Here is a 13,437-nt window from a genome sequence, read left to right on the forward strand (position 1 = left end):
TGTTGCTCGCCTATGGGAGAAGCCTGGCCATCGCAGAGGAAACGCCTACCTCCTCTACCTCAACTTCAGAGTACCGTCTGCTGAGTTTCTCCAACTGCCCAGCGCTGGTTCCCAGGATCAGGGAGAGTCGGGGAAGGCTAGTTACCGCAATCCCAGACTACTGCCCCGCCCAGTTAGGCTGTGGGTTTGGTTTGGGATTGGTCCGCGGTTTCCAGGGAGCAGGTGTGGCGGCGGGGATGGGGTTTGTGTGTCGTGGTCCACGCTATTGACCCCGACGGAGGCTTACAGAAACGCCTGTAGGAAGCCAGGCTTGTTTCAGAGCTGCCTAGTCCGCGCCCCTCGGCAAGCGCGGGTGGTCGGGTCTGGGGCTCCCCGTGCCTCCCCCGCGCCGCGAGCAGAATGGTTGTGCCCTGGGAGCACCGCCCCCCCCCCACCGCCGGGGGCTGAATGGTTGTGCCCAGGGACCCCGCCTCCGGACCACGTGTGCGCCCCGCCACGCTTTGCGCAGCGTAGGGAGACGCTTTGTGCCGGCGGCGGGCTCTGTGGCCTGTGCTTTAGAGCCCCGAGTTCCAGGTCGGCTCGGCTCCCGGTCGGGCTCCAGGCGACATGGCTTCTCGCGGGAGGAAGCGGAAGGCCGAGGTGGCGGTAGTCGCGGTGGCGGCGAAACAGGAGAAGCCGGCGGGCGGCCGGAAGGCAGTGGAGGAGGCGACCGTCGTGATCGAGCATTGGTGAGGGGCCTGGAGAGGCCCGGGGAGGCGGGCCAGGGCGTCACAGGCCAAGGCCCCAGCCTCTGACCTTCCCCATCTCTCCCTAGCACGAGCTGACGCGTCTACGCGCGCAACGCCGCGGCCCTGAGCCAGGCGCTGCGCCTGGAGACCCCGGAGCTTCCCGTGGAGGTGAATCCTGCCAAGCCCCGGAGGGGCAGCTTCGAGGTGACGCTGCTGCGCCCCGATGGCAGCAGTGAGTGCGGGCCCGGGAGCAGGCGGGAGGCGCTGGTCTCAGCCCGCGGGCACCTCGGCATGTGGGGGGCATGCTGGTGCATTCCAGAGTGACTTCGCTTCCTCGGTCTTCCCCCAGGTGTGGAGCTCTGGACTGGGATTAAGAAGGGGCCCCCACGCAAACTCAAGTTCCCTGAGCCTCAAGAGGTGGTGGAGGAGCTGAAGAAGCACCTTTCGTAGAGTGTTTCGGGCAGAAGTCCTCGCGCTCAGGTTTGAAGTGGGGGTAGGGGTGGATTGGGGGTATTTGCGAAGCAGCCCTTACAGCCCTCTCATTTCATACAGGATCTACAACTTGTAACTCTTTTCTTGCTCAAGATTTCCCCTTCCTGCTGGTAGGAAAAATAGAAATCGGCAGTAAAATGTTTCCTCTTAGTGTGCCCTTTGCTGATGGCATGTTTCACTGTTTTTGAGCTAAGCTATTAGGCCGCTGATCATAATGTGAATGACTATAGAAATGCAATTTGTGCCCTTTGAAGATGCGGTTATTGCCCTGGCGGGGGGGAGGGGTACGGACCCTATTTGTATGTTAAAAAATTTATTTTGCGCACCTGTTGGCAGTTGTTTTGTTCCTTAATGGTGGTGTAAATCCCACCGGTTTCCTCTTTTGTGAGTTAAAATCATGGGCACTTTTTATATATATTTTTTCCCCTTGTACGGGCACAACCTGTGTAACCGCCCTGAGGTGTGCTTACCCCTACCCTAATTTCTTGTGTTTTTGTTCCTAGTATGTTTTCTGTTATTCCTATGTGAAAACTACAGTATGTCACTTGTGGCCCCAAGCATTTGACTGGTCTTTATCCCTAGTGCTTGCTGAGTGAAATGTGGGGGAGGATGCAATCCTTGAACTCTCCTGGGTTTGTGGATTCTAGGGTGGAGGGCACAGCTTCTTCAGCCTTTAGGATTGCCTGGACCCCTTCTCTAACCTTTTTTTTTCCCGTCATGTTTACAGCCTCCTGTCCCTGGTGATGTTGGAACATTTATGATGGAACATGGCCAAACTTCAGTCATGTACCTGAAGCCATGGTTTCTTCCCTCCAGAAAGGATGGTTCAGTTGTGAGGCAACCCTCTACTAAGACATTGAAAAGTTCTTGGATTTCGTTTAATAAAAGTTGAAATAAAGTATTTGAATAATAAAGTAAAACTTAATCTTATGGTAAGAAATGGACAAAGCCAGCCTTTTGTGGGATTGGCTCCCCTTGTATTTTTCATATTCTGAGGTCACAAATTAACCTGGAGCTCCTAGGTTCTCTGGTAGATAATGTGAAATACTTGCAAAAACTGTAGGGGGAAAAAAAGTAAATTTATTTTTTTTAAAAAAGCATCTGTCTTTTTCAACTCACTTCTTGGAAGTGATGTTGGAAGTTATGTTTTTTTGGCCCCTGCAGAGGTTTGGCTAGACCCCATATTGGACTGAATAAGCCACACACATTAGGTATGGGAAAATGTCGTCACTCGTACCCACTTGTTCCACCCCAGCATTGTGGCACACCTTCTGGAACATTTTCTGTTTCTCAGAGGGTACTCCTTCTCATTTATTATTGAATTAGCAGTGACTAGATGCTTCTCAACTTAGGAGACCTGGTGTTGGCTGTTATTTATGACTCAGTAGAGTCGGGTACCACACAGTTTATAGTTTCACTTGTTTATCACTAACTGGAACATAGATTACAAAGAAATAAGATGGTTCAAGTTCATAATTTTGTACCCATGGTACTACTTTTGCCTGGTTCCCAAAGCCTGGGGAGAGGAAGGGACCTAAAGAGAACTAGGAGTACACCTGCCTCTTGTGCTAGGAGGACAGGGCACGTGCTAGCCTCTGCCAGTACCCCTTTTGCTGGCCAACATTTCCCACCCTCCCACTACCCCTAACCTGCACTTCCTGTTCTACGTTAGTATGTCCACCTCTGTGTCTGACTCTGAGGAAGGGTCGGGCCACACAGAGGGAATACCAGTGGGCACCAGCCTCCCCTCGGATGTCCAGTCCACCACATCAATCTCTTCCTCTTCGGAGCTGGCAGAAAGTGGGTCCAACAACTCAGAGGTGCCAAGTACCTCCTTGCCTGCCTCTGGAGCAGGATATAATACCTCATCCATACTTAGGGACACTTCTGGCCTAGTGTCCATCCAGTTTGAACAGGGAGGGGAGAGGTCCTCATGGGACCTTTGGGGAAGGTCAAGAGAGTCAATATGAAGCTCACCTCTCTGACTATCCAGTGGTTGGGAACTGGTAATTTCTAGATCTGGAGTCCAAGAGCCTCCTACAGAAAGTACCTCCCCTTCACTCACCTCAGAGGATATGACAAGGGGACTAAGGGATTCAATTGGCTCTTTGTTCTCACCAACAGGTTCCTTTTCCAGTCCCATAAGCTCCCTGGGCCAGAGTTCCATGTCTGGCAAACACCATTCCTCCCCTTCAATCCAGTTCTTTCTGGTTTCTGTCAGGTGATAGCTAGGGGTCCTGCAGCCCTCGGCTCCGGGACTTTCCAGAGACCCTATGGGGGGCTCAATGTCTGAGCCACACAGCATGAAGTCCAGGATCTCCTCCAGCTCACTCGTGGCGGCAGCGCTTGTGATGCGGTACTCTTCAGCTTCGCAGGGCTGCCCCAGCAGGGCTGGGTCAAATGTGTAGGGCTCGCTGCAGTCAATATCCAACCCGGGTTCCTTCCCTACCAGTTCTAGACTGGACCCGAACTCCGACTTGACCACCGGGTGTTCTGGGGAGCAGCTAGCAGACAGCAGAATGTCTTGTAGCCTAGAGCACACCGGGGAGGCCTGACACAGGTCTACCTGAGCAGATGACGGCTCCTGCTCCTGCTCGTTAAGGGAGGATGGTTCAGTAACAGCAGCCTCTTCTGAGTACTGAGGTTCTGGGATCTGAGGGCTCCCTGGAGAGTTTTTGAGGGGAGGCTCTTGTACCACCTCCCAGCACGTCCCATTGACAATCTTCCGAAGTTTCACTCTTCCCACCTGCCCCTCTTCTGCAGAGTCTGAGTTTGGTGCCCTGACTTCAGGGCTCCGCTTCTTGCTCCCACTTGTCTTTCCAAGGCCAGATGGGCTTGGGACGCTCTGCAGAGGACTAGCTCTCCCTGGTTTCTCCTTGTCCTCTGGTACTTTATTTATACTCTTCTGCCGCCAAAGACGCCGGCCAGGGGCTGTGGGTACTGAGCTGGGTCCACTTACCATGCTGGAAGGCTGGGATGTACAGATATCAGGAGATGGCTTCGAGCGACTCAGTCTGATCTTTCTGGGCAGCAGCCGCTCATCCACAGAGGGATACAGACTGGGTGGGGAAAGTGCTGTAGGAGCAAGGGCAGGGTCACTCTTATTCTCTCTTGGCCCCTGACTGTGACTTGATGGTGAAGAGCTTTTTTCTTGTGGAGTTGGGCAAGCTCTGGCCTTCTTCTTGAGCAGATTGCCAGACAAGTTCTCTGCATTCTGTCGGTTGCTTTTCTCCAGGGGCCCCTCCTCCTTCCCCGAGGACTTCAATCTCACCGGCCCAAGAGGACAAGGAGTCTGGGTTGCAGGCAGTGGAGTCCGAGGGCGGCGGCTGGACGCCACCACCCTGGCGGAGATCGGTGCAGCACTTGGAGGCTGTAAGCACTCCCGGTTCAGTCTTCGGCCCTGCGGGGCCTTCACCAACTTCCCACCCTCTAGCTGAAGGGATTCCAGCTCAGATACACGGAGCTGACGGGCAGCAGAAAGCACATCCTGGGCTTCTTCTCGAGATACTTCCATCTCTGAGGTATACAAAAAGTCCACCAGCTTCCTGAGTGTCCTGATTTTCAAGCCCCCCAGCTCCAGCACCACCTTCCGACCCTGGGCTGGCCTCTCCCGCTCCAGGCGCTCTGTGAAGAAGGGGCTGCAGGCTGAGAGGATGCAGCAATGAGCTGGGACTGCCTCACCTGGAAGGAAATCCAGACACTGTCATCTCATGCAGATTGGCATGTACATGGGCTAAGCAGAGTCCTTACTACCCAGATGTGCTGTCCCTTCTCTCAATTTTCCTCTGTGGAAGTTCAAATAGGAGAAATTTGTTCCTTCTGTCTGCCTGGAACCTTGTGTCATTACCTAACTCCGTTTTATCCTTCAAAATCTAGTTTAGGAGACCCTTGGGTGGCTCAGTCCGTTGACCATCTGCCTTCCGCTCAGGTCATGATCTCAGAATTCTGGGATTGACCCCCACATCAGGCTCCCTGCTCAGCGAGGAGTCTGCTTCCTCTCCCTTTGACCCTCTGCCCACTGCTCGTGGTCTCTCTCTGTCTTAAACAAATAAATAAAATCAAACAAATAAAATCTTAAAAACAAAACCCCTAAAATCTAGTTTGGACATTACTTCTTTCAGAAAGTCTTTCCCCACCCCACCTCAAGCCTAGGTTAGGTGCTCCAGGGCACAGAGATGTACTCTAGCTATCAGAGCATTTAGCTATGTGTATTGTAAGTGTCCACCATCCTTCACTGAAGTGAAGCTGTAGGAGGACAGAGACTATATCTGTCTTGCTCACTGAGGTATACTCATTGTTTGACAGAAAGGAGGGGATCAAATTTGTTTTTAGACTCACATAAGGGTTTAAAAAATTTTATAGAAGCTGTTTGTAATAGAATGTGAGCTTCGGATGTACACAATTCAGGGTTCAATTCCTTCCTGACTCTCTCAGGCACTGCCTACCAGGCAGTGGTCTATCCTCAGCCACCTTCTTTATGGGCACTTCCCTGGCAATCTCAGTCTCTCTCATGGCTTCGATTTCCAAAGGCTTGCTGCTGACTCCCAGGTCCTACCTCTGCCGAGATACCTTCTTCCATGATACACTAAACATGCCATAGCCTGCATCAACCTTTCTAGAAAGTGAACTCCATTCCCTAACCCCCAAACCTCCTGTTTCTTACTTCAAAATAATTATCTACTTTACCCAGCTGCTCAAGTCTGGAAACTACAAGTCATCTTTGATTGTTCTCCTTTACCCACTGCATCTAATCTAACATGAATTTTTATTTATTTATTTTTAAGTAACCTCTACACCCAACATGGGGATTGAACTCAAAACCCTGAGATCAACAGTTGCATGCTGCACTGACTGAGCAGCCCGGCGCCCCACAAACGTTAATCTATAAAAAATAAATAAATAAAAAGCTACTATTTCTTGAGTCCTTATTGCATACCATGTAATGTACGAAGTATGGGTTTTACCAGTATTCATGCATTTACTCTTCACTACAATCCTGTGAAGTACCTGTTATTACAGATGAGTAAATTGTGGCATAGCTAAGTAATATAACCATCACAATTACACGGTTAGCAAGTCACAGGGAGAGGATTTGAACCCAGGGAGTTTGGTTACAGAGCCTATGCCCTTAACTGCCCCAAGTTTTGTAAATTCTTTTTGTTTATAAACCATGCATTTTTCTCTATTCTCAATGCCTTAGTTTTAGGCCACCATTCCCTCTCCTGGATTCCAAAATGGCCTCTTACCTGGGCTCAACAACAATAATTCTTCTCATGCAGCCCAAGTGCTATTTCTAAAGTAGGTATGTGATCATGACCTCCTTCTTAATACCTTTAAATACATTTCCCAGGGCGCCTGGGTGGCTCAGTCGGTTGAGTGTCTGACTCTTGGTTTCGCTTTGGGTCCTGATCTCAGGGTCATGGGATTGAGCCCTGCATTAGGCTCCACACTCAGCAGGGAGTCTGCTTGAGATTCTCTCCCTCTCCCTCTCCCCCTCCCTGCTTGCACACACTCTTTCTTAAAAAAAATAAATAAATCTTTAAAAAAATATATTTCCCAATGTTCCGAGGACAAGACCTACTTCCTTTGCATAACACTTCAGACCTCACACATTGCTGATAATTTCTCTAGCCCTATCTCTCATCAATACACTTCTTAGAGTCTGCCCTCTAGCCACAGTGAACCACTCACAAATCCTTGGTCATATCTAAATCTCTGTAAATGCTGTTCTCTCTGCCTGGAAAAATCTTTCCCCACTTCCTCCTACTCCCATTTGTCCTCCAGATTTCCACTAAGAGGTTATTTTCTCCTAGAAAATCACCCTAACCTCTGTCCCCCAACCTCCTCACGTCTGGGAAGGTGCCCCTCTCTTGTGCTCCTGTATCAGCCTTTACTTACTCCAACGTTATTTATTGTATTGCAGTTACTTGGATCCACTGGTTATCAGGGTCTCTCTCCCCTTTACATGATTTCCATACAAGGAGGGATTTTATCTTCTTATATATTGTATGCCCATGCTAGTACACTGTTCTAACATACAATAGGCAATTGATTTTTTTTTTTACCTTGAATTAAGGGATGAATCCCAACTCCGTACTTACTAAGAGAACCAACAGGCAAGTCAGTTAACTCCCTAAGCCTCAATTCACTCATCTCTAGAACTGGAACCAAATAACATTATCTCACAAGGCTGTTGTAAAAATCAAATGAGACACTATACTGTATGTACTCTGCAAACTGTAGAGTGCTACACGATGTTGGTTGTCATAATTCTTTTTTATAAATGAAGAAACTGAGCTCCAGAGAGATGAAGAGGGACTTGCCCATTTGTCACTTAGTTTCTAAGTAACAAAGCTAAGACTTAGACTCCTAGTCTTGGGCTTTTTATAGGATACCAGGCTCAGGGTGCCTGGGTGGCTCAGCTGGTTAGGGGTCCAACTCTTGATCTCAGCTGAGGTCTTGATCTCAGGGTCATGAGTTCAAGCCCCGCACTGGGTTCCATGCTGGGGATGGAGCCTACTTAAAAAACCAACAAAAATACATGATACCAGGCTCTACTTTATACTGATTGAACATTCCAAGTGTAAAGGAAATGGGTGGAAATAGACTGTATGTTTTTAGGTCTAACAACAAACAACAAAAACCATCAATCTGAAGATGAGAAAAATTAAGCAACAGCTTGGCAAGAAAATGGGAAAATGTATAATGGTATTGTCTAACACTTACATTGTGCTTAGTACCTTAAAGCATTTGTTCTAAGTGCCATGTGTATATTAACTCCATCTTCACGATCATCCTGCTACATTATTATATTATTATTTTAAAGATTTTATTTATTAATTTGACAGAGAGAGACACAGCGAGAGAGGGAACACCAGCAGGGGGAGTGAGAGGGAGAAGCAGGCTTCCCGCTGAGCAGGGAGCCTGATGCAGGGCTCCATCCCAGACCTGAGCCGAAGGCAGACGCTTAACGACTGAGCCACCCAGGCGCCCCCATCCTGTTACATTATTATTATCCACCCTTTACAGAATTTCTATACTTACTAAACTTTACATTACTTTCATTTTTAAAAAAGATTTTATTTATTCACTTGAGAGAGAGAGAGAGAGAACCAACTGGCGGGAAGGGGCAGAGAGAGAGGGAGAAACAGACTCCCTGCTGAGCAGGGAGCCCCACACAGGGCTCAGTCCCAGGACCCGGAGATCATGACCTGAGTCGAAGGCAGTTGCTTAACCATGTGAGCTACCCAGGTGCCCCTACTTTCATTTTTTTTTAAAAGATTTTATTTGAGAGAGAGAGTAGTGAGCGAGAGAGAACAAGCACAGGGAGGAGCAGAGGGAGAGGGAGAAGCAGACTCCCCAGTGAGGAGAGAGCCCGACGTAGGGCTCGATCCCAGGACTCTGAGATCGTGACCTGAGCTGAAGGCAGATGCCTAGCCAACTGAGCCACCCAGGCATCCCCTCACTTACATTTTTTAAGAGAAAAAGAGCACAGTCTCATTTTCACTCTTGGAAACAGTAACTGTCCTAGAAACAAACAGCTCTTTACCAAATAACTTATAGTTCACAGGAGCAATAATACATCTTCTTGGTTTTGTGTTCTACTCCCTGACCCTGGGCTCATTTTATCTTAGTCTATAGAGAGTATTCTATAGTGACTTTTCAATTGAGTCCCCACTAGTGTCTTACCTTCTGCCTGCAGAAGGACATCACAGAATACACCAGTCTGTTGCTGGTGATGAAGCTGCAGAAAAGCTAACCGGAGAAACCGGGGATTCCTGTATAGGATTTTGGAACTGGCAGGAGAGCACATGTTGGTCTCTTAAACCTTCTAGGTTTTCACAGATCGGATTCCTGTGGATGAGAAAGTATATTTCAGAACAATGGCTGTACCTAATTTTTTTGTCTTTGAAATGGTAGGAAAATCTTGAAAGTTGGAGATAATAGCCATGAGCTGAGTTACCATAAGCCCAGAAATTGTGCCAAAGGTCTCTCAAGAAAGAATATCATAGTGGTTACATGCGGGAGCTTAGAAGCAAGTGTAGATTTGAATCTCAGCTCTGTTATTTATTAGCTTAGCTGTATAATCTCAGGCAAATGACCTAACTTTTCTGAGTCTCACTTTTCTCATCTATGAAATGGTAATGATAACAGTACTTACCTGGTAGGGCTGTTTTAAAGATTAAATGAGTCAATGCAGGTAAAATTGCTTAGCACTGTGAGTGCCTGGCACATATAACTATCACTTCTAAAATGGTAGCTATTGTTGTTCTCCTTAAACCTTCTTCATTCACATTACCAATGAGACTCAACGCCTGCAGTGCTGACAACTCATATTCTTCCTGAGCAACACATTTCTGAGTTCCGTAGGTATAATCCTCAATTTAACACTTCATTTTTTAAAAAAAGATTTTATTTATTCAGTTGAGAGAGAGAAAGAGACAGCACAAGCAGGGGGAGAGGCAGAGGGAGAGGGAGAAGCAGACTCTCAGCTGAGCTGGGAGCCCAACGTGGGGCTCGATCCCAGGACCTAGAGATCAGGACCTGAGCCGAAGGCAGATGCTTAACCAACTGAGCCACCCAGGCGCCCCAATTTAACACTTTTAAAGAAACAACACTGAATAGGAAATTCCCTAGGAAGTTGTCCACACCTTCTTTTCTTTGAGCTCACTCCATCACACTAACCAGCAGAGGGTGCACAGTAAAGAAAAGCAGGTGCTGGACTTGGTGGGAAAGTCTCTCACAGAAATAAGGACACCGCCACCCTTGCTTCAGATGTTCTTGACCAAAGCGAGCCTAATGAGGCCTGGAAACTGGCAAAGAATCTGGCCTTTAAGTTTGTCAGTCTGGTTAATTGCCTGGCTACCAATGGAGCAGGGATAATTAAGCATTCTACCCTTCCTGATAAAAGCTGGATATTCTGAATTCAGGCTTACTCCATTTCCAGCTTTTTGCACTGAAACCCCCACACTCACTGCACAGCTGGTGTTCCTTTCCTGGCATACAGTTTTCTGTCAGGTGGCACCGAGGATCTGAACAGTTCCCGGCAAACTATGAGGAAAGAAAAGAGTGGAAAGGTTAATTAAGAAGGGGTAGGCTCAGGGGCGCCTGGGTGGCACAGCGGTTAAGCGTCTGCCTTCGGCTCAGGGCGTGATCCCGGTGTTATGGGATCGAGCCCCACATCAGGCTCCTCCACTATGAGCCTGCTTCTTCCTCTCCCACTCCCCCTGCTTGTGTTCCCTCTCTCGCTGGCTGTCTCTATCTCTGTCGAATAAATAAATAAAAAAATCTTAAAAAAAAAAAAAAAAAAAAAAAAAGAAGGGGTAGGCTCAATTCCTATTTCAGCCAGAGAGATGGGGGCAGAGAATGGCTGCTCTTGCAAGGTCCCAAACAGAGGCTCTGGGGAAGCTTCCCAACCCGCCAGCACCGGCCTTGCCTCCAGACCCAACCTGGAAGAGCTCTGCCGTCAGAATTGCGCTTGCCGACCTCTTTGTACTTGGGTCTTCTGTCCAGCCTGCCTTGCTTCCTCCCGAAGTCCAGCCTCGCACGGGAAGGTTTAGCAAAGCAAGTCAGGTGGGCCAACGGCCTGAGGGTTCGTCTCCCCGTCCAGAATCGAGGAATCGGGGTTGGCGGGGAAAGCCGGGCTTCAGGGAAGGCCCTGCAATGCTGGGCGTCCCGCGCGCTCTGGGTGCCCCGGCCCAACTCCTTTGAAGAGAGACGTCTCGGCGCGCAGGTTTCTGGGAACGGAGCGTGGGACTCCCGGAGGCCCGAATTCAGGGCTTACCGTCACCACCACGCCCGGCCGCACGGGCTTTGCAGCCACCCCCTCTTGCCCTCTTACCGCCGCAGGCCCCGCCACCCTCCTGCACCGGGACGTGCTGACAGCGAGCGCCTGAGGGCACGCGTCCCGCGCCACACACCTCGCGCCGCTGTCCTCGCGCACTGCGCGTCGCCGGGCCCGACGTCCTTCCTCCTCCCCCAGCCCGGGCTGACGTCTGCCTGAATACGTCTCATCCCCATTGGCCGAAGGCTTCTCCGACGGCCAATCACAGGGAGAGGAGCACTTTGGGCGGGAGACTAAGTCTCGAGGGACTTGAGGGCTAAGCCAAGGTGGTCCGGCTGCCAGAGGTAGGCGGGAGGGCCCCCTCGGGAGGGATCCTTATGGAGGCCGTCTTCTTCCTCGGCACTCGACGAAATCACAGTGACAAGAGGGTCAGGATGCCCCAGTAGCGCATGCTCGAAGTCTTCCCTTTGAGGAGGCTATCAGTAAACGGCCCTGGCCCTGTGAGAGCGCTCCTGGCTTTCCAGAGGAAAAAGCCCGTGGATGGCTCTCCTCGCACCTTGATCAGGTCTCTCCACTCTCGGTAGATCTCAGTCCAGGGATGTTCGGGAACCAAGTCTTTAGGCTAGTGTCTAAACTCAGGCTTTTCACAGAATCTACTCTACCCCAAATCGCGGAGAACTGGTGCGACCAAGGGGGTTGCAGAACTTCCCGTGTGGAGTGGCCTCCGGTGTCCTTCCAGACGTGATTTATTTAGCGCACTTCCTGACTGGAAACAGCTGTTTTCAGGGGTGATATAAAAAAAAAATCAAATGATTTCAGGATCAAACATTTAGCGAGAATGCCAACCCACGTTATGAATCTGGACAGCGATTCTTACCCGTGTGTGTGTGTGTGTGTGTGTGTGTGTGTGTGTGTGTGTGTGTGTTAGGACCTGGGGCCTGGTTTCGGTTAGATGCCCCGCGACGTCCAGCTCTGGACGAAGAGGGCTGAATCCAAAGCCACTGGTGACGGAGTGTGGCGAATTACAACGGAGCAGCTTTCGCGGAGGCCAGCTGCAGGCACAACGCCAAGATGCCTGCGACAAGGGGAACCTGCAAAGGAGCAGACAAGAGTGTCGAGAGGTGAGTAGTAGGGTGCTTTCAAATACGTCTTTATTGATATCTAACACCTGTTCAAAAAGGATTTGAGGAGTAGGGCAATTATATATTAAATATATATATTTAATAATATATATAAAATAATATATAAAAATATATATTAAATATTTTTAAAGGATTTGGGAAGTTTGACTGAAATATGGGGGGGGGGGGGGTGGAGTGCATTTCCAAGTCCGGTAATATTTTCCTAGTTTGAGGCCTCTGCTCTCAAGGTGGGTAGATCAAGGAACAGAAGGCGTTTTTGGTCGAAGTTATGTTTTGAAGAGCAAGCAACTCATGAAAGGACATAAAACTTAACAGAAGGAGGACACACACAAGCAAGTAAGAAAGCAAAAAAAAAAAAAAAGAAAGAAAGAAAGACAGACAGACAAGGCAGAACAATGTTTGTTTATGGTATCTTACTGTGGAATCAAGACTCGAGTGGACAGGTGAAGTACCAGTAGAGGTGATCCTGTGGACTTGTAAGAGAAATAGAAATATTATATGCCCTCATGAGTTTATTGTTATTAGGATTAGATTAATATTCAAGAAGTAGAGAGGACTCACTTCTTGGTTTCTTCTTCTTCTTTTTTTTAATCCAACACCATCTAAATAAATCTTGTGATTGAATTTCTAAAGGGAATGATAAACGGCTATCCTACCCAGGGCTTTAAAAATGACAAACATTCGATGGTAACGTGTAGCCACCAGAGGGTAGAAATGAGTAAAAATATTTTGTCTTCCTTTGTATGGATAGCCAGTGCTTTTTGGAGTTGATTTTTTTTTTTTCCATTTCTTCTCCTTGGCATTTATGGTTTTAGCTATTTTAGAAGTAGAGACAGCACAGCACTCAGCCCTACATAATAATTTTAATATTCCTTTTTTATTTTTATTTTATTTTATTTATTTTTAATATTTCTTTTTTGTTTTGTTTTTGTTTTTGTTTTTTAAAGATTTTATTTATTTATTCGACAGAGAGAGACAGCCAGCGAGAGAGGGAACACAAGCAGGGGGAGTGGGAGAGGAAGAAGCAGGCTCGTATCGGAAGAGCCTGACGTGGGGCTCGATCCCACAACGTCAGGATCACGCCCTGAGCCGAAGGCAGACGCTTAACCGCTGTGCCACCCAGGCGCCCCTAATATTTCTTTTTTGAATACAAAATTATTTTGCAGGTCTTCCCTAATCTTTTACCATTTTATGGAATGTTGTTTTTTTTCTTTGTGTGTTAAGGTAATGGCTGTGGCAGGGTGTGTGTGTGTGTTCAACTTTGAGTGTTGTAAAACCAAGCACTGAATGT

The 13,437-nt window shown here is 48.5% G+C and overlaps 3 protein-coding genes across 25 annotated transcripts in view; 2 read left to right on the forward strand and 1 right to left on the reverse strand.

The window, feature by feature from the left end:
* Window positions 1-75: 75 nt before the first annotated feature.
* SELENOH (selenoprotein H) lies at window positions 76-2,134 on the forward strand. Its single transcript, XM_026487023.4, has 4 exons — window positions 76-728; window positions 815-960; window positions 1,078-1,208; window positions 1,948-2,134. The coding sequence occupies exons 1-3, from the start codon at window positions 607-609 to the stop codon at window positions 1,176-1,178; spliced, it is 369 nt and encodes a 122-aa protein (XP_026342808.2). The 5' UTR covers window positions 76-606; the 3' UTR covers window positions 1,179-1,208; window positions 1,948-2,134.
* Window positions 2,088-9,067, reverse strand: BTBD18 (BTB domain containing 18). The gene is made up of 2 exons (XM_026487017.4): window positions 8,910-9,067; window positions 2,088-4,901 (listed from the first exon to the last, which is right to left on the reverse strand). Exons 1-2 carry the CDS (start codon window positions 9,031-9,033, stop codon window positions 2,884-2,886), a joined length of 2,142 nt encoding a protein of 713 aa, XP_026342802.2. The 5' UTR covers window positions 9,034-9,067; the 3' UTR covers window positions 2,088-2,883.
* A 2,760-nt stretch (window positions 9,068-11,827) lies between these two features.
* Window positions 11,828-13,437, forward strand: part of CTNND1 (catenin delta 1) — a 51,506-nt gene continuing 49,896 nt past the window's right edge. For 19 of the 23 annotated variants that reach the window (XM_048214189.2, XM_048214190.2, XM_044379789.3 and 16 more), the window contains exon 1: window positions 11,950-12,125. The gene's annotated coding sequence lies outside the window, so the exon portion shown is untranslated. Of the gene's footprint in view, window positions 12,126-13,437 lie in introns of all 23 variants that reach the window. The other 4 variants (XM_057317564.1, XM_057317571.1, XM_057317575.1 and 1 more) reach the window with 3 other exon arrangements.

The sequence above is a fragment of the Ursus arctos genome, unplaced genomic scaffold (assembly GCF_023065955.2).
Source record: "Ursus arctos isolate Adak ecotype North America unplaced genomic scaffold, UrsArc2.0 scaffold_23, whole genome shotgun sequence".
Classification (NCBI taxonomy): domain Eukaryota; kingdom Metazoa; phylum Chordata; class Mammalia; order Carnivora; family Ursidae; genus Ursus; species Ursus arctos.

Excerpts from the sequence above, each read along its gene's own strand:
- BTBD18 (XM_026487017.4), bottom strand. The coding sequence starts at position 9,033 with ATGTGCTCTCCTGCCAGTTCCAAAATCCTATACAGGAATCCCCGGTTT. Across the intron at positions 4,902-8,909 it reads TGTCCTTCTGCAGGCAGAAG|GTGAGGCAGTCCCAGCTCAT; the intron begins GTAAGACACTAG and ends ATTTCCTTCCAG.